Raw genomic sequence first — 20,682 nt, forward strand, 5'->3', positions numbered from 1 at the left:
ATGAAAATTCATCGAACTCTTTATATATATATATATATGTCAGACGCCATGAAAAGATCAATATTGAGAATAGTAATTTGTTGAGCATTGAGAAGAAGAATCAGGAAAGAAGAACCTCTGTCTCCTGCTCTTGATACTATAATTGGACGCCATTGAAGAAGTTGAAGCAATTTTACCCAAAGCCCCTTTCAATGATTGTTTAATACTATTCAAACAGCAATTGTCTACTATCCCTTTTGTTTCTCCACTCCTGCAAAGGACTAAAATGCCCTTCACTCTCCCCCCTAATGAACCAATATCAGCTCTTACTGTAACCAGATTCAGACTTTTCAGTGTCTGGTTCAGCTCTCCAAACAGCTCAGGCCGATCATCGCAGCATAGCGACGCCCTTATCAGAAAGCTTTCTGGGTTTTGAATTTGATCACTCGAAGGATCATCGGCTTCTTCGTCTAGAAACAAATCTACTGTCACTTCGTCGGTGTCCATTGGCAACACTGTGAGGCTTTTGCTGATGCATTCGGTTGCTTTTTTCTTGAGATCCTTAATTTGCTCAATCACATTCCCTAATAAGGCTGCTTTATCCATCTGATGCGATCAGCATTAATCAAATCAATTAGATGATCACACATAAAACAAAACAAAACAAAAAGAGAACCTTATCTGAATCAGGAACCATCTTTCGAAGAGCTGACATCTGGGTATTGATCCTATCTCTTCGACGCTTCTCCGCTTGCCTGTGGCTTCTCAAGACATTTAATGACCTGTCTTCACCAAAGGGTATTGAGCCCAAATGATCAGCAGCTATAGGAATGGAGGTTTCTTGATCAAAACACCAATCTGCAAAATGATGTTCCATAATAAAATATCTTTCTTTATGGTATAGAATGGCATTGATCTCTCCTCCCTCTTATAATTGTCTCGAAGGAGGAATTTGAAGTTGATTGATTGGTGGGATGCCCTATTAGAGCCCCGCATTAATTTAGGAGTGAAATGAATATGGTGGTCTCATCAACCAGTCATCTCACTATCAGCAGGACATCCATCCACAAATCTAAAAGCTTCATGTTCATGTTTATCTTAAGACACCAATCCACTGGGATCCTCAAACAGTGTACTAGAGAAATTTTCTAGAGAGAGAGAGAGATAGATAGAGATATATTGTACTTATAATATCCCCCCAATGTTAAATAAAAATCCTGTCTTTTTAGAGACGTTTTTATCGTATTCAAAAGGCTAAAATATATTAAAATAAAAACATGTTAAATGCCTCCCCTCCCTTAAATTAAGCATATTAATGTTAGCTCAATAAAAAAGGAAAGGAAAAAATACCTATTTTTATTTTTTAGAAAAACAAGATTATTCGTCTACTTAGCGGTGTAGAAAAGAAAAGAAAAGAGAAATACCTCTGTGGATGAGGATCTCATGGCTCAAACTATTTTGATGTTCTTCTCAATGTCTCCTCGTGACTATACCCTTTTGTTGTTTTCTGAACTTATCTATATAATATGAGTAGAGGTATAATATCTAATATTACAACACATGCTTAGATTCATCCATAATATGGACAAAACTCTATCTAATGATAGACCCAGTTGCGGAGTGCAATTGATTGGTTGGCATCTTTTTTCTTACATCTTTTAATGGAAGGAAAGAAGACAAAAAGGATTGAAAAAACATCAATGGAGGTCATAGATAAACGGCGGCTATGGGACCCAAAACACGTTAATGAAAGAAGAAAAAACTCACCATAAAGAGGACACTGAAAGGGATTTGATTCAAAGTGCTGGCTTTTACTCTCCAAGTGCTGGCTTTGATTCAAGGCAGCAGCTGTTAAAGTTGAAGAATTACAGAACATAATCAATCATGAAGTGATCTGACATTATTAATTTTAAATCACATGATACTAGCTAAGCTAGGTAGCACTCATATCATTAAGCAATAATTCAGATAACACACTTGATCAAATAAATTTGTATAAATAAATCAGTTTTAGGATTCTAACTCTCCAAATAAGGGATTATAATATTATAGAATCTAAAAACTAAAACTTGAGATTCTAACCATCTTCATTTGATAAAAAGTCGTTTTTGAGAGGTAAAATTTGAAAATGAGGGAGTTTCCCTGTGATTCATTCAAAGCTACTGTGACTCTTATCACTCAAAAGGAGTTTGTAAGATTGGCCTGATAGCCTCTTTGAAATCTTCATAAAACCTCTGTTCCGAAAACCTGCTCGCTCGTTTCCTTGCTGCTCCTGCCATCTTCAATCTCTCAGTTTCTTCCATTCTCAGAACATTTAAGATGGCATCTGAATATTCTCTCAAATCTTCTGCAAGAAATCCTGTTTGATTCCCATCTTCTTCCAGCACAATGTCCATCTTGGGACCAGCAGAAGCATGGGCTGGAGATGTGGACACAGGAAAAAATGTCAGTCATATGAATTTATCGAGTACTCATAATTTCGTTACAAATGAGGACTTCTGTTGTTACCCACCAATTGGAATGGCTCCGGCTGCCATGTACTCTACCACGCTAATGCCAAAGTGCTCGTCTATCATAGAATGAATTCCAGCAACTGCACCTCCAAGGAGTCTCGCCAAGTTTCTTTATTTGAAGAGTCAATAAACCAACAAAAAAATCGTGTAAATTCACATATATTTCTAGACAATTTCGTAGAACATTTGAAGGTTGTAAGTTTACATTAAGATGTACAGAAATATATATGGAAAAAAAGGTGCAGACTTGTAAGTTACGTTCACATGGAATTCCACATCCTCTTCAACATTCAATTCAACGGCCTTGTTTTTTAAATTCTGCACTCTTTCCTCGTCTGCCTTATTTCGGCAGCTACCAACAAGCTGGAGCTTTGGCCTTGGTTCATCAGCATACAATTTCTTCATCACAGCAGAAAATGCTTCAAGTTGTAAGACATGCCCCTGAGACAAATGGAATTCAGTCATTATCTGAAAGAGAGAACTTCAACAACCACAAAATCCATCAGATTCTACTTTTTTTCAGACTTCCAACCTTCTCTGGACGAAATTGAGCAACAGATATAATTGTGGCTGGTCTGATTGATCTTTCAAGTTGAAGCTCCTGTTATAAGTCAAACAGTTAATGCTTTCTTGCCTATAGGTAAAAACAACAGCAGATCCAATTTGGAAACACTTGTGTTTATGTTTAACGGAAAGAAAAAAATTATGAATCTGTTTTTGACTAAATTTACTTTTCATACTTTTATGTATTTGAAATGGATCAAGATACATAAACAATAAGTGTTTCCAAATCAGAAGTTGGTTCTACCTAGGATTTGAATCCGTGATTACAATACTAGTACCAACATAAATGATTAAATTCCAAAAGAAATTCCTCATAATCATCATCATGAACCTGAAGTCCTGAAGTATCACATGGTGGATAAACTCGCTTAATACGGTCTGAGATCCCCCAAAGCTTCTCGATATGAGATGCTGTCCACGAAGAGTTCACCATTGCAAGATGAGCACATGAACCAACCATGCCATACATCCAACTAAAGAACTTGTAATACAAAATTTTGCATTCAGATAACCAAATACTGCCCACAACAAACAAAAGACTTGAATTGTAATGAGAACAGCTGTATGATGCATATTCAGATAGCAACTAGATGTGAAAACGCAGAACAAACCTTCGAGCAATTAAAGCATCATTGTTATACAATGAAGTGTGTGCACGCACACGAGATAACATGTCTAAACTGATTGTAGGGTAATGGGTGTAGCAAATGACCTTGCATCCAAACAATCGTGCAACTGGATATGTAAAAGCATAGCCACTAGTATCAAAATAGTACATAGGAGTAAACTTGCACAAAGCTTCCCATGAAAGATACACCGAGCCCAAGCTTTGACCTATCATAGTAAAGCGAGGATAAGTTGTTTCTTCAATCCATTTCCTCTTACACAGATGCACCACCTTTTAAATTACAACACGAAACCAGAAATTAAACAGAAATTTCTATTCCAATCACGATTCAAGAGGAAACTGTAATTCTACAATAAGGTCAGCCAATATCACATTGCTAAATTGGAAACCTAAATAATCAAACAGAATGAGACGGTTATGGCTAGTACCTTAGGCGGATAATGCAGCTTCACACCGAAACGATCGACGGCTCGGGCCATAAGGCTGTCGGGAGAAGCATCGTGGTCCCCGGTGTAGACGGCGCACTCGACGTCCGGGCGGTCCTCTTGGATGGCCTTGACAGCGCACCAGAGTACTCTTTCCCCTCCACCGCCGTCGTTAGTATAAGGGTGGAAAAAAGCTACCGCCTTCTTCTTGTTCCTCCGACCTCGAACTAGTGCGCTTACAAACAAACTCAGAATCAAGGACGAAAGAGCAGAGATGAATGAGAAAACCACAAATTGATATGTCATTTTGAGATGAAATCGATCGTGAGGAGAAGAATGAAGACTGACAATTGAAACGCCGTTCCGGCGAGGATTATAGTCATAGTTTATTTTTGTTTGTTATCTTTTTAATCAATTAGTACTATGGGAGGAACTCGTACACTGAAAAGACATCGCTGTTATACGAAAGAGACTTTCTTGTTATATAAAAGAGACCTCGTTGTTATACAAAATGGACGAGGTCTCTTTTGTATAACAGTGAGGTCACTTACGTATAACAACGAGGTCACATTCACTCTGTACGAGTCGCTCCCCAAAATAGTGCTCCCTCTGCCTCTATAATTTATTATAGATGTATCAATTATAATTGTAAGATAATTTATTATGTTCTTTTAGTTGTGGTGGGTAAGACTGGAATATCTAATATCATAATATATATTATATAGTACACATTTATGAATTTCTACAATAAATAACACATTCTTTGTTACTGATTTTATTAAAATAATAAAAATAAGTCAATTTATAAAAAGAGTATATAGTAAAAAAAAAATTAATGGATACAGGGGTCTCCGGTGTCGGGCCTTAGACTATCCACACATGGTATCAAATTTTTTCATTTAATAGTCTGCCAAATCAGCTTAACATTTATTTTAACACTCACTTTTTAGTATGTCCTACAGCAGAGTGTTATTCAAGGTATTAAAATTACTTTTAGCATGTCCTACATCAACATCTTCAACTTCTAGCACGGGCATACTTCAACATAGCCGAAGTTGTACTAGTCCTCCTTTCTTCAAATTTTTCAAGAGTAGAGGCTACATTAGATAACTCCTCATCAATTTTAGCCTTTGATTTTTTCGAAGTTGATGCTTTTCTAGCTTTCTTCTTTGTTGTGTCCCTACCTTCTGGACGTACGATGGATGGAGCTGAGGATTCAACTTCATCACCTCCACTTTTTCTCTTTGATCCACTACTTCCAGATTCATTTGCTCCTACCATATATCTTGGTTGGTCACAGACCATCTTCCACTCTTCCAACAAGGAAAATCTTTGTTTTTCATTATCGCGATACAACTCTAAAGCCTTTTCCACGTAGTTATCATCGGACCAACCACTACACTTAGTTCTGCATGCTGAACTATAATAACCAATAAAAGTTGCGATTTTTTTATTGATGGTACAAAAATGACTTTTGCATTGTAATCCAGTCCTTGGTTTCTCACCTTCAAACTTGTCATTTACAAATTCTGCAATTTTACCCCAGAAAGTGTCGCCCTTTTGGCTCCTCCCCAATTCACTATCATTACTAAAATGGAAATAACCATTTAGTAAAGCTTTGTTGTCCTCCGTGCTCCAAGGATCATATGATTTTCGGGTTGATTGTTGGGTTGGAGCAAGAAAAGTGGTTGGGGTATTCCCATCAACATCCCCTAGAGATATTTGTGTTTAGATCATTTGATTGTTCACTATTTGGATAGTTGGTATGAGCGACATGAAAGTTATTTCCAGAGATAAGTGGATAGCCATAAGGCATATAAGGATGGTTATACGGGTATTGCATGTCAAAGTTGGGTGGCATCATATATTGTTGTGGAAAATTAGGATGGATTCAATGTTTTGGTTCGAAGGTTGTATATTTGGGTTTTGAGCTTGATTTGGGAAGTAATTTGGAAAGAATTTGTAGTTTTGTGAATGATCCATAAAAGAGTTTGAAGATTTTAAAAGAAAAGTGATACAAACAAGGATGATAATATGGTGAAAATTTTCAGAAATTTTTTGGTGTTCAAATGACATAAACCAAGTCTCTATTTATAGATCTCGAAAAATAAAAATAATGATATATATATTTTTTTAATTTTGATCAATTATTATGCAAAAGTAGTATTTAAAAAAGAAAACAAAACAAAAAAATAACCCACCAGCGCTGCCACTTGACGCGCTGTCATTGTGCCACATCAGCTGGAAATAAATTTGCACCGGTATCAAAATTTGATACCCATTTTTTAATCCTCAAAATTTGATACTCATTTGTTCCCTGCACCATTTAGTCCCCATTTTGACACCCTACTGTGGGTGGTCTTAGAGTCAGGCCAGCTATGACCTCCCCTCTTTCGGAAAACCTAATATATATATATATATAATGATGCTTAATTTTTAAAGTGTTCGGATTGCCGAATCGAGAGTTGTGGTTAATTTGAATATATATGTGAGAGTAAATGAATATATATGGGTCGGATTGTGGGTTGACCTGCCCATAAATTTAAAACGGTTAAAAATAAAATTTAAAATGCTATAGGTATGTTTTGAGAGTAAATTAAAAATGCTATTACATTTTAACCGTAATTTTTTTTTCTCAAATTTTATATTATTACTCATGCAAATGCACATACTAAATTTTAGTTTTATTAATTAAAATGCAAAACTAAATAAATTAAAATTTTTAATAAAATATAACTAATTATCACCAAATTTCAAGAATAGTGGACTTAATACTTCTTGAAAATGATTTTTTATCTATATATATATATATAATGATGCTTAATTTTTAAAGTGTCCGGATTGCCGGGTCGAGAGCTGTGGTTAATTTGGATACTTGGGTCGGATTGTGGGTTGACCCGTTTTTATATTTAAAACGGTTAAAAATAAAATTAAAAATGCTAGAAGTATGTTTCGAACTTGCAACCTAACAAAACAAGTACAGCTCTTTAACCAAATAAGCTACAAAGACTTTATATTTTTAAGTCAACACCAAATTTGATAAACGCGGGACGTTTTAATATATAAGTTCAACTTTTTAACTAACTAATCTATATATATATAATGATGCTTAATTTTTAAAATGTCTGGATTGCCGGGTCGAGAGCTGTGGTTAATTTGGATACTTGGGTCGGATTGTGGGTTGACCCGTTTTTAAATTTAAAACGGTTAAAAATAAAATTAAAAATACTAGAGGTATGTTTCGAACTTGCAACCTAACAAAACAAATACAACTCTTTAACAAACTAGACTACAAAGACTTAATATTTTAAATTTAACACCAAATTTGATAAACGCGGGACGTTTTAATATATAAGTTCAACTTTTTAACTAACTAATCTATATATATATATATAATGATGCTTAATTTTTAAAATGTCTGGATTGTCGGGTCGAGAGTTGTGGTTAATTTGGATACTTGGGTCGGATTGTGGGTTGACCCGTTTTTAAATTTAAAACGGTTAAAAATAAAATTAAAAATGCTAGAGGTATGTTTCGAACTTGCAACCTAACAAAACAAATACAACTCTTTAACAAACTAGACTACGAAGACTTAATATTTTAAATTTAACACCAAATTTGATAAACGCGAAACATTTTAATATTAATATAAGTTCAACTTTTTAACTAACTAATCTATATATATATAATGATGCTTAATTTTTAAAGTGTCCGGATTACCGGGTCGAGAGCTGTGGTTAATTTGGATACTTGGATCGGATTGTGGGTTGACCCGTTTTTAAATTTAAAACGGTTAAAAATAAGATTAAAAATGCTAGAGGTATGTTTCGAACTTGCAACCTAACAAAACAAATACAACTCTTTAACCAACTAGGCTACAAAGACTTTATATTTTAAATTCAACACCAAATTTGATAAACGCGGAACGTTTTAATATTAATATAAGTTCAACTTTTTAACTAACTAATCTATATATATATATATATATATATATATATATATATAATGATGCTTAATTTTTAAAGTGTCCGGATTGCCGGGTCGAGAGCTGTGGTTAATTTGGATATTTGGGTCGGATTGTGGGTTGACCCGTTTTTAAATTTAAAACGGTTAAAAATAAAATTAAAAATGCTAGAGGTATGTTTCGAACTTGCAACCTAACAAAACAAATACAACTCTTTAACAAACTAGACTACAAAGACTTTATATTTTAAATTTAACACCAAATTTGATAAACGCGAGACGTTTTAATATTAATTTAAGTTCAACTTTTTAACTAACTAATCTATATATATATAATGATGCTTAATTTTTAAAGTGTCCGGATTGCCGGGTCGAGAGCTATGGTTAATTTGGATACTTGGGTCGGATTGTAGGTTGACCCGTTTTTAAATTTAAAACGGCTAAAAATAAGATTAAAAATGTAAGAGGTATGTTTCGAACTTGCAACTTAACAAAACAAGTATAACTCTTTAACCAACTAGGCTACAAAGATTTTATATTTTAAATTCAACACCAAATTTGATAAACGCGGGACGTTTTAATATTAATATAAGTTCAACTTTTTAACTAACTAATATATATAGGTGTTGAGTAAATGGATACTTGGGTCGGATTGTGGGTTGACCCACCCATAAACTTAAAACGGTTAAAAATAAAATAAAAAATGTACAGGTTAAATGCTCGTAATTTTTTTTCACGATTTTTATATTAATACTCGTGTAAATGCATAGGCTAAATGCTAGTATCCAATAAATACACCTCCAACAAAGTGAGTAAAAGCTTCTCATTTTTTTTTAGCATGACACGTATTTAGTATCACAATATCAAACATCTATTAATTATAAAATTATACACGAGACAAGAACAATTTTCAATTTCCACTTAATTGTTTTTCTTCTAGTTGGTGGGTTTTTTTTTTTTTTAAATTAAAGAAATATAGCGGATTATTTAGGACCTTGTTCGGTATGTGTTCTAAAAAAATCTATACAAAATCAAACATTACTTCACTCCCTTTTTATCCATCACATCACTCAAATTATTAATTAAAATACTAAAATAATTTCTATTTTAAATTATTATTTTTTATTTTATTTATATATCAATACCTTTAAGTTTTTGTTTACCAAAATAATACTCACCTCTTCAAAATCATCACCAATCATTATATTTTTTCTCCTTTTAAATTTTAAAAAAAAAACCTCCAAAACAAGCTCTAGGTTGTACACTTTTGTGTTTAAATGAGTATGATTGTGACAAAAGTAGATAAAGGTTCATACAAGAAGACACATTTTTTTAGACATGGATCTCTTTAGGTTATTCAAATAACACAAAAAAAAATAAAAATAATATAACTTTCATTTTCCCGGTCGTCTATCAAACTAATTAATAATACATTAACAAAATGTTAATTATTAAAACCTGCTATTTAAAATTATTTTATTTATTTTATTTTTATATATCAATACATTTTAAATTATTTTATAAAAAAAACATCATCATTAAATATCTTTATCTCTATCTCTATATGTAATAAGGCCTTAGTTATATTGAAAGTCTATAGTTTTGTTTTTACTACTTTTACTTTATATATATTTAGGGCTGGTTTGGATGGATGTTATTTGATATATAAATAATGATCTTATAATTTTTTTTAATAAAAAATATTATATATAAATTAAATAAAAAATAATAATTTAAAATAAAAGTATTTTAATAATTTACTTAATAAATTAAGTGATATGATAATTGAAAAAAAGAGATTTATTTGAATTATTAAAAAAATTTATAAAAAATTATTACACTCTTTAAAAAAAATAAAAAAAAATATATAAAAAAATGAAAAATTAAATTTTCCATATATATATATATATAGTGTAGTGTAGAGACACGTCAAAAATAGCTACAACACGTGTCGCGTTCCATGGTAGCTGGTTGTCCCGACGTTACACTAATCCGCCAGCTGTCATTCTGGAAACTTTTGCTGTCGGCCACGTGTCGGAAAGGAGCACCATCGCCATCGCCACGTACGTAAGTTGGCGCCGCTAGCTTGCTAGTTAATTCAGGTGTCCTATAAATAAATGCATACATCGATCGATCATGGGTAAATTAATTAAAAAAGATAGAGAGTGAAGAAAAAAGAAATATAAAGTTACCAATATCTATATCGATCTAATTAAGTAAGTATGGCTTCGGGACAAGAGAAGCGAGAAGTACTGGATGAGAAGGCGAGGAAAGGAGAGACGGTGGTGTCAGGCGGCACCGGCGGTAAAAGCCTAGAGGCCCAGGAACATCTGGCCGAAGGTCGTAGCCGAGGAGGACAGACTAGGAAGGATCAGATAGGGACTGAAGGGTACCAGGAGCTGGGACGCAAAGGGGGGTTAACCACCGCAGATAAGTCAGGCGGAGAGCGTGCCGAAGAAGAAGGGATTCAGATCGACGAATCCAAGTTCAAGACCACCACCTGATCGATCATCATCATCACCTAGCTAGCTAGCTTGCCGGAAAATATGCATGTTCCTTTTTGTGCCTTTTTATTATAGTAACGTATCTGTGTGCATGGCATGGTTTGATCGCCGACAATCGTTTTGTGTTTGTGATTGTTATCGATTATACCTATCTAGCTAGTTTAATATTATTGTCTTTTTTTACTTTTGATCCCGCTAGCTAGCTAGCTGCTTGTACTGTATATATATATGGACTTGTACTTTTATAATTATATGTCTTTCTTTCATCCACTACAATTTTTGAGCATTTGCATGAGTTTAAAGTTTCTTCTAATTTCCCCTAATTTATATAAGGGATAATAACAAATTTAGGACTCTAGTCGAAAGGTTTTATCAAATTTAAAATTAGGAGAATTCTAATTATAATATTTTTTTATATTTAAGACTGTTAATTTATCTATTATTCATAATTTTATTTTTTTGTTCTTTTATTTTGAATCTCTTTTATTTGTCCGTACTTTATATAAATTGCCCATTTTTCTTTTCTCCCAATTGACTGTAAAGTATGAAAACTCAATGGTTAAGCTTCTTCACCATTTTCAAAGAGTTTCAAAGAGTCACTCTTTGTATTGAACCCGCTCGCCGTCAACGGAGGAACTCATATTCTCTTTTTTTTTTATTCTCTTTTTTTACCTATATTCTCGATTCTCTTTTCACCGACCTCATTACTATGAGTCTCGCTTGCGGCTTCATCGTGATATGTATTTTATTGTATATTAAACGTGATTAATATTTAATATATCTTTATAAAATAAATATTAATCACAATAAGATGCATATTTTATCTTTATAATTCAATTTTTTTTCTATAACATTGGTCTTAACTTTTAATGACTTTTCATCTAACTTTTGAGTTAATGATTTGTCAATTCAATATTATATTTATAATTCTACTCTTATATAATTAATATAAACTTTTAAGTTAATTTTTCAATTTAATTTTTTAATCTTATTTTTGTAATGAATTGTCAATCCAACTTTTATCAATCTTATATTTGTAGTGACTTGTCAATCCAACTTTTATCAATCTTATATTTGTAGTGACTTGTCAATTCAACTTTTAATCTTATATATTTTTAATCTTATATATGAATGTGATTAATATTTATTATGTATTTTATTTTATTATAATGTTTATGTATTTTATTGTGATATAATGTTTATGTAATGTATTTTATTTTAAGTTTTAAGTTTGGTTTATGTATTCTATTTTATTTTAATTTATAATATTTATTTAAATTATTTAATTTAATGTATTTAATTTAAACTATATATATATATTATATTTATAGATTTAAATAAAAATAAAATATATGTGTTATTTTATTTTAATATTTATATAATATATTTTAATTATTTGATTGAGATATAATGAATTAATTAATAGTTTAAAAGTGAGGATATTAATTAATAGTTGAGGGGCTTAATTAATGGGTTTAGAGAGAAAGAGAGTTTATTAGTGGGTTAAGAGAGAGAGTGAATTAATTAGTGGGTTAAGAGGGAGAGTGAGTTAATTAATGGGTTAATTAATATTATAGAGAAGGAATGTGGGTAGTTTGGGAATTAGAATGAAAATGTGGGTAGTTTGGAGGGTAGCGCTGTTAGTCTATGAGCCGAAAAAGAGAGTGGGAGATGTAGGAAATGGGATTAAAAAGTGAATAAAGATTAAATAAATAAAATAACATGTTAAATAATTTAAAAGACCTCACATGTATATTAATGCTGTTAACTAATAGTCTTAAATATAAAAAAAAAATTATAAACAGAGTTCTTTTAAACGAAAACCATTATTTAAGAGAGTTCTAAATTTGACAAATTCTTTTATCTCCCATCTATATATATATAATGATACTTAATTTTTAAAGTGTCCGGATTGCCGAGTCGAGAGCTGTGGTTAATTTGGATATATGTGAAAGTAAATGGATACTTGGGTCGGATTGTGGGTTGACCCGTCCATAAACTTAAAACGGTTAAAAATAAAATTAAAAATGTTATAGGTATGGTTCGAACTTGCAACCTAACAAAACAAGTACAACATTTTAATCAACTAGGCTAATAACAATTTATATTTTAAATTCAACCCAAAATTTGATAAACGCGTGACATTTTAACGATATAAGTTCAACTTTTTAACTAACTAATATATATATATAATGATGCTTAATTTTTAAAGTGTCCGGATTGCCGGGTCGAGAGCTGTGGTTAATTTGGATATATGTGAGAGTAAATTGATACTTGAGTCGGATTGTGGGTTGACCCGCCCATAAAAAGTTTACCGTAATATTTTTTCACGATTTTTTATATTATTACTCGTGAAAATGCACGGATACATTCTAGTTTAACTAATTTTAGTTAAGGCTAATACACAAATTTGTCGGGTACAAAAAGACAAGAAGAAAGAGATAGATAAAAAAAATGTTTTATCATTATTTGTAATTAATCCTATATTATCTTTCATCACAACTTAATAATTTTAATCTATTTTTTTTTTATCAAATTTGTAAAAATATATTCATTATTAATTTTAAAATACATAACATGTTATATATTTTTCAAAAATTTCAATTTTCAATTATAAATTATTATTATTAATGTCATTAATTATAAATATTATTTAACTGTTTTTTATATATCTTTTATATTAACATTTTACATTTTTCTCATCAAATTTATAAAACATATATTCATTAGTAATTTAAAAATTCATATAACATATTATATATATTTTAAAGTGATTATTTTTTTAAATACCTTATTTTTAATAAAGAAAATATATTATTTTCATATATTATTATTAATCTCTTTATAATAAATATTTTATTCTATTATTATTATTATTATTATTAATCTTTTATCATTAATTTCTGTATAAAAATATTGTAATAATAAAACATAATTTTTGTTTACTTTTTTAATTATATATATTTTATTTATGCACTTCTAATATTAAAAAAAATTAATTAAAAATATTAATAATGTCCTTATAATTATTTATTTAATTTTTAAAATGTTTTATACTCTCTTTTTTTATGAAATTTATAAAAAAGTATTATTTTCAATGTTAATTATTAAATTATTTTTTTTAATGTTATTATATATTATTTTTCATTTTTTATAAATGCCTTATTTTTTATATTGTACCAAAATTAAATTTAAATTTTAAATTTTCAAATTACATATTTTTATTCATATATTTCTCATAATAAAAAATATATTATTTTCATTAATTATTATAAATCTCATTATTAATATTTTATTTTATTTTTACATGTCAATTAAACTTATAATATTTTATTCATTATTAATTTATTTATAAATATATATTTTCTAAAATAAAATTTAATTTTATAATTTTTTTTATTTTTTATTTCTTATATTAGAAAAAATATTTTCAATTACAAATTATTATTTTTGTAATTATAAACTATTCATATTTTATTCACAACTTTTAATATATTTTACTTTAAATTATAAACATTTTTTTTAATTTTATAATATATTATTTTAATTTTAATTTTTTATAAATACCTTCATTTTTAATTTTTAATATTGTACTAAAATTAAAATTTTCAAATTGCATTTTTTTATTCATATATTTCTCATAGTAAAAAATATATTATTTTCATTGATTATTATAAATCTCTTTATAAATATTTTATTTTATTTTTACATGTCAATTAAACTCATAATATTTTATTTATTATTAATTTATTTATAAATATATATTTTCTACAATAAAATTTAATTTTATAAATTATATATTTTTATTTTTTATTACTTATATTAAAAAAAATATTTTCAATTACAAATTAATATTAATATATTTTATTTTTAATTATAAACATTATTTTTTATTTTATTATATTATATTATATTTTTATTTTATTTTAAATGTTTTATATTTAATATTTTTATCAAAATTATATTAAAAAATTTAAATCTCAAATTACATTTTTATTTATATATTTGTTATAATAAAAAATGTATTATTTTTTAATCATTATAAATATTTTTATTTTTTATATATAAATATACTTTTATAATATGATAATAACAATATTTTACTCATTATTTTTTTTATAACATAATATATATATTGTTTTGGTTTAAAATTGTAATTTGTTTTGAAAGACACTATGATATTGTGGAATATGAAAGAATATAATACTTGTACATTACTTTTTTTTTTTTTTTAATAAATATAGTAAGTTATATATTTGTTTCATATAAAAATATTATTTTCATTTAAACTTATTTATCTTATTATAATTTTTTATTTAATTTTTAAAATAAAAATTTATTTTTAAATAAACAATTTTACATTTATTTATAATTTTCTTTTTTTATTTATATATACTTTTACATATTTATATATTTGTTTATTATTTTCATTTTTGATAATAAAAATATATAAATTTAATTCTTATTTATTTTCATTTTCATATAAATAAAATATATGTAATATATAATAAAAATAAATATATTAATAATAATAGAGAAACTATATAAATATATATATATATATATATATATAAATAAGAAGATAATTTATATATTTTATGTTTAGTTAATAAAAAGATTTACAATTTTTTTATATATTATATAAATTTTTATTTATAATAGAAGTAAGGGAAAAATAAAAAGAAAATATTTATATATTAAAAAAAATTAAAAATTAATATATATATATATATATATATATATATATATATATATATATATATATATATATATATGAGAGAGAAAATATATAAATTAAAAAAGAAAAAAAAATATTTTTTTATTTTGGTAAAATATGAAATAATTTATGAGATCTTATAATTGTATATATAAAGAAATAAAAAAAAAAATTGAGAATATATATATATATATATATATATATATATATATATATATATATATATATATATATATTAATTGTAAGTATTAAAGTTTCATGTACTCACATAAAGTTTAAAACAATTATTTTGAATAAATATAATTAAAATTAATATAAAAATGTGATCAAATAATTAATTAAAATAATTATTGTAATAATTAAACTGTAATTAATTAAAATAATGACAAAAATAAATAAATAAAATAATTTGAATTAAAATGTTATATTTATTATAACTCAAATTAATATGAAGGGTCAAAATAAATTTAAATTAAATAATTTATGATAAATAGACGTATAATTTTATCCTAAAATTATTTATAAAAATTTCAAAATATTTTAAAACAAAAAGCAAAATAAATGATATTTTATTTAAAATATTTTGATATTTTGTAGGTTAAATATAGAGGCAAGAGAAATTGAAAAATATCATTTTCTGACAAATTCAAAGGTTGGAAATGAGTCGGGATCTACTATAGCCGAAATCAAGAGAAATTAGTGCAACAAGTCACAAAGTCATCGGATGAGCGCTATAATATCATCAAACACCCAACAGTTAGTTGCATCGCCTGATAAGATGGAAGAGACGCGCGTTCGTGAAGCAGCGAAACAATTAATGCGCCCATCAACATCGTTAGCCTAGACCCAACGGATTGCCCAAGCGCAATGAAACGCTGACGGAACTCCCAGACGTTCGCATTCATCCTGAAACAACGTCGTTTCCACTTTGACTTGTCTTCTTCCTCGCGACGAACAATCATGATGATTGGCCGAAACTTTTGTTTTTTCAAAAGTGGAACTCGATCGATACTCAACCAAAACGGTTGATTCGAAAGTTGAAATGATCACCCTAACATGGTGATCATTTCACCTACGATCATAGGCTTCATCATCACCTATATCGATCAATTGGATGGAGAACATACAAAAGATATTAATGACGTTTGGACTGAAATTCAATCTACTTGATCGATTAACCGACTTTGTGAGGCTATAAATAACTTTCTCTTGGCAAACCGAAGGCAATGATCACAATCCCAAGCCCTCAATCAATCTCATACAAAATCCATCATCAAAATTTTTAGGTTTTTCTTGAAATTTTTGAAACATTGTATAAGGTTTTAAAACTCGGATCTATGCATTCATAAACATTTTAAAAAAGTCCAAGAGTGTTTTCCAACTCATAGTAAGCTTTCAATCATGTTGTAATTCAATTTACAAATTCAAATTGAAATTTTTATATTTTAGTTCGACTACTTTTGTATACTGTCTGAATATTTAATTTCTTAATTGTAAAACAATCATAAGATCATTTATAAGCTTTTATCGAAACTAATTTGAATTACTCGATCCAAATCAAAAGTACCCAAATTTGGTTTTGAAAATCATGTTTTTGTTCTCGAGTTATAACTCAAAAACAACAACTCAAATACCTTTCCAACATGTTTCTAAGGATGTTAGGAGCATATCCATACTAATTCTTAGTTGTCCCGATCTTGTTTGATCAAACTATTTTTTTTTTATAAAACTAACCGTTAGTGTTCATGTTTTGGTTTCATTTAATCCTATTAGGTATAAGCAAGCTATTAACAAATTTCTTACACTCGGAAACCCTCAAAATCGAAAACATGTTTTTTGCTTCATAACTGTATAATTTGAACGGAACATTATCCCGATTGAATAATGAAGTTATAAATGATCATTGGGACTAGACGAATATCCCCACGCCTTTCGATCAAAGGATTATGGCCCTAGTTAAAATCATCAAACTTGCAGTTTTATGTTCTTGACGTCCGACCGAAGGCTCGACCTGGGTTTGATTTTCTCCCGAGAAAATCGAACCTTCCCCTACACCCGACCGAGTAATCTCGCACCCGACCAAGAATTTTTTAGCCTGGGATTTATTTTCGATCGAGTATTTATAGCCCCGACCGAGAACTACCGGCACCGGGACCGAAAGCATCTCGCACCCGACCGAGGATCTCTAGCCCAGAACCAAGAGCTCTCCGCACCCGACCGAGGATCTCTAGTCTAAAACCAAGAGTTCTCTGCACCCGATCAAGGATCTTTAGCCCATGACCGAGAGCTCCCCGCACTCGACCGATGATTTCTAGCCCATGACCGAGAGCTCTCCGCACCCGACCGAGGATCTCTAGTCTAGGACCAAGGGTTCTTGCAATTTAACCGAAAATTCTTCGCACCTACCTAAGGGGTCTCGACCTAGGACCGAAGGGTTTTAGCCCGAGACTAAGGGATCGACACCCTCAACTGAGAGGACTGGTCCTAGGTTCCGTTTGTTTGAATTTTTTAATTTCAAAATTTAATTTTTAAATTAAGAGCCCTGAACCATTTTCTAAAAATCTAAAAACAAATATAAAACAACTGCAAAATATTTTTAGAATATTTTCATAAAAATATTTTGATAAAGACCCGTTTGAAATTTATTTTTAAATTATAATACTTTAAATTGATATTTTTCACGTACTTTTTTCAACAATCGCCTACAACAATCGCATGCACTAGCATTTAAATATTATTCTATAATTTTAAATGCAAGAAAAACATGTGCATGTTTAGAACTTGAAAAATAATTTATTAAATAAAACGTAATTAAACTATTTTTTTATTTTTAAATATTTTATAAAATAGATATCGTTCTTTAACATGTACAAATGATATAGTGTGAATGTTCTTTCCCGTGTATCACCAAACACCGAACTTAAAAAAAATTCTAGTCAAATATACGTTTGTATACATATACAAAAACGTTTTATTGATTTTGAATTAAAAATTAATTAGGGACTCTTTAATCAAATAAATAATCTTTTAAATTAATTTAAATGAAGATTTTTTATACAAATTATAACTTAATTATTTTAAATTTAAAAGGTGGTTTAAATTTGATCATAAAATTAAATATTTTTTATAATTAATTTTAAAATATCATAACATATTTTTATAAATCTTTTAAGATAATATTTTATTAAAAAGATTATTGACACAAACTAATGTTAAAATTTATTGAATCTCGATTTTTTTTTTAGGAAAGGAATTTTTGGGTTACAATTGTGATTAAATATAATATATATACATATATTAAGAAATGAATATATATATATATATATATATATATATATATATATATGAGATGAAACATTTATTTAACTCTTTTAGGTTATTAGAAATCAATTTAGAAAAATTTTGTTTATTATATATATATATATATATATATATATATATATATATATATATATATATATATATATATATATATTCTCTAAGATCTTTGTTCTCCTTGAGTTTGTAAAAAAATTTAAATAAAATTAATTTTTCAATTAATCATTTCTAAAAATAATCAAATCACTCATTTTATTAATAAAAATATTAAAATACCTTTATTTTAAATTATTATTATTTATTTTATTTATATATATTAATACATTTTAAGTCTTTTTACAAAAACTAATCATCACCTATCATTATTATTTTCTACTTCTATATTTAAAAAAAAAAAAAAACTCTAATACAAAAAACGCCAAATACATACAAGAATATCAAATTATTAATTTAAGGCAATCCATACCCTTATTTTTATTTTTAAATTAGTTAAATTTATAAAATAAACTTGCTGATTCAACGTCATAATCTTAAACTAAATTTAATTCTTTTTTTAGTGGGTATAAGTCATGAGGTGCTAATTTGTGGAATATCATGATCAAAATCTTTGTAACCTATTTCAAGTTTTCAACCATGCTAGAGTTTTGCAAACAAAACCAAGATGTTTTTTTATTCATTGGTCGTGGATTAATTATGAAATAAATGTAATTAAATACTCGATTTGATCAACTAATTCTTAGGAGGTGGTTTCAATTCAGTCTCTTCTTCCTTTTGGGCTTTCCGTTTTGTTTTCTCATAGATAGATAGGTCTACAAATGATGTCTTGTGCAGTTATAATACAATAAAAGGTTTTTTAAATCATTACAAGTTGATAATGAAAACAAAAAATAGGGGTACGTATTAGAACTCATCATATTTTCATGTACGCTGCCACTAAAACAAAATTTAACCTCAGAAGAAAGGAGACGTAATAATAATATTAACCAGAACAATATATATCCTTAAGGTACGTAATAATAATATGTTAATTAAGGTACGTAATTAAACAGTTTTGTAAGGAAATAATAATATTTCCAATGTTTTATTTTATTTATTTTGCTACTTAAATTATTTTAAGAGTTATTTTTAATAATTATTTTTTTATCAAATTAAAATATATTTATTTTCTAAATTAAAACTGTGTACCATACTCATACTATTGTTTGATAAATGTATGAGTTGTTTTAAAATAAATTTCTAAAATGTCTTTTTTTATTTCGAATTAAAATTTAATAAAAATAATGTAAGGATATTTTGATATTTTAATTGATAAATTAAGAGATTTTTTGTTAAAATGATATTAATTACAGTTCTTAAAAAATTCTAAATAAAACTTTATAAAATCAACAAAAACAGAAGATCAAACTAGCTCCTCCAAATGAAAATTAAATTATTTTATTATTATTAGGAGTGTATATGATCTCTGTCCCACTTTCACTGTCCCATTACATGTCTCATATTTTAAAATCACAATAAAACCTGTCTTTTACATTTCAAAACAAGCAGATTCATAAATGAGATGAGAACTTCAGTAATTTTTCAGATTCATTTCGATCTCTCTGTTCATTCGTCGATTAATCCCGATCTCTTCCATCGACATAGTAAAAATTGTGTGTTATTTTTTATTTATTCGTTGTGGATTGATTATGAAATAAATGTATGTTGTGTAATATTGTTAGTCACACAAATGCAAGCCTCAATGATAATAATATAATATAGCAATAGAGAGTTTAATTGATCAGTAATTAAATTAGTAAAAAATAATGTTACCGATTAACTAGTTCATATATAAGAAAAGGTTATTAGTGTGAAAACTTGTATACTTTAGCACCGAGTAATATAATTGAGTCGTAAATGACATTTTAAATCATATTAAAATTTATTATAGTTTATCATTTGTGACAAAATCATCTTCCTTTATATTTTCTCCTCAGTAATTCTATCTTTACATACTAGACTTATATAGTGTCTTTTAAATATCAATATATATATATTTCACAATCAATAAATAAGATAATTAAAAAGACAGTTC

General features: G+C 28.0%; 3 protein-coding genes across 11 annotated transcripts; 1 reads left to right on the top strand and 2 right to left on the bottom strand.

Annotated features, from left to right (window-relative positions):
• LOC124927338 (transcription factor bHLH51) lies at window positions 1-1,324 on the bottom strand. The gene is made up of 2 exons (XM_047467743.1): window positions 656-1,324; window positions 1-585 (listed from the first exon to the last, which is right to left on the bottom strand). The coding sequence occupies exons 1-2, from the start codon at window positions 854-856 to the stop codon at window positions 58-60; spliced, it is 729 nt and encodes a 242-aa protein (XP_047323699.1). The 5' UTR covers window positions 857-1,324; the 3' UTR covers window positions 1-57.
• On the bottom strand, window positions 699-4,536 carry LOC124927337 (GDP-Man:Man(3)GlcNAc(2)-PP-Dol alpha-1,2-mannosyltransferase). Of its 9 annotated transcripts, none has more exons than XM_047467738.1 (10): window positions 4,113-4,536; window positions 3,668-3,954; window positions 3,388-3,574; window positions 3,025-3,093; window positions 2,698-2,933; window positions 2,492-2,601; window positions 2,212-2,398; window positions 1,747-1,827; window positions 1,404-1,486; window positions 703-837 (listed from the first exon to the last, which is right to left on the bottom strand). In XM_047467738.1, the coding sequence occupies exons 1-8, from the start codon at window positions 4,413-4,415 to the stop codon at window positions 1,791-1,793; spliced, it is 1,416 nt and encodes a 471-aa protein (XP_047323694.1). In that variant the 5' UTR covers window positions 4,416-4,536; the 3' UTR covers window positions 703-837; window positions 1,404-1,486; window positions 1,747-1,790. The 9 variants fall into 9 exon arrangements, with proteins under 9 accessions (XP_047323695.1, XP_047323694.1, XP_047323693.1 ...); XM_047467737.1 differs by having other exon boundaries at window positions 1,404-1,496; XM_047467735.1 differs by having other exon boundaries at window positions 2,062-2,398; window positions 4,113-4,535.
• A 5,709-nt stretch (window positions 4,537-10,245) lies between these two features.
• Window positions 10,246-10,607, top strand: LOC124928073 (em-like protein GEA6). The gene has a single exon (XM_047468605.1). The coding sequence runs from the start codon at window positions 10,295-10,297 to the stop codon at window positions 10,574-10,576; it is 282 nt and encodes a 93-aa protein (XP_047324561.1). The 5' UTR covers window positions 10,246-10,294; the 3' UTR covers window positions 10,577-10,607.
• The last annotated feature ends 10,075 nt before the right edge of the window (window positions 10,608-20,682 follow it).

Source organism: Impatiens glandulifera, chromosome 2 (genome assembly GCF_907164915.1).
Source record: "Impatiens glandulifera chromosome 2, dImpGla2.1, whole genome shotgun sequence".
NCBI classification, from domain to species: Eukaryota; Viridiplantae; Streptophyta; class Magnoliopsida; order Ericales; family Balsaminaceae; genus Impatiens; species Impatiens glandulifera.

Coding starts and splice junctions, on each gene's coding strand:
- LOC124927338 (XM_047467743.1), bottom strand. CDS start 856: ATGGAACATCATTTTGCAGATTGGTGTTTTGATCAAGAAACCTCCATT. Junction 586..655: donor TGGTTCCTGATTCAGATAAG/GTTCTCTTTTTG, acceptor TGATCGCATCAG/ATGGATAAAGCAGCCTTATT.
- LOC124927337 (XM_047467735.1), bottom strand. CDS start 4,415: ATGACATATCAATTTGTGGTTTTCTCATTCATCTCTGCTCTTTCGTCC. Junction 2,934..3,024: donor CTCAATTTCGTCCAGAGAAG/GTTGGAAGTCTG, acceptor CATTTGTCTCAG/GGGCATGTCTTACAACTTGA. Junction 2,399..2,491: donor AGCCGGAGCCATTCCAATTG/GTGGGTAACAAC, acceptor CCACATCTCCAG/CCCATGCTTCTGCTGGTCCC.
- LOC124928073 (XM_047468605.1), top strand. CDS start 10,295: ATGGCTTCGGGACAAGAGAAGCGAGAAGTACTGGATGAGAAGGCGAGG.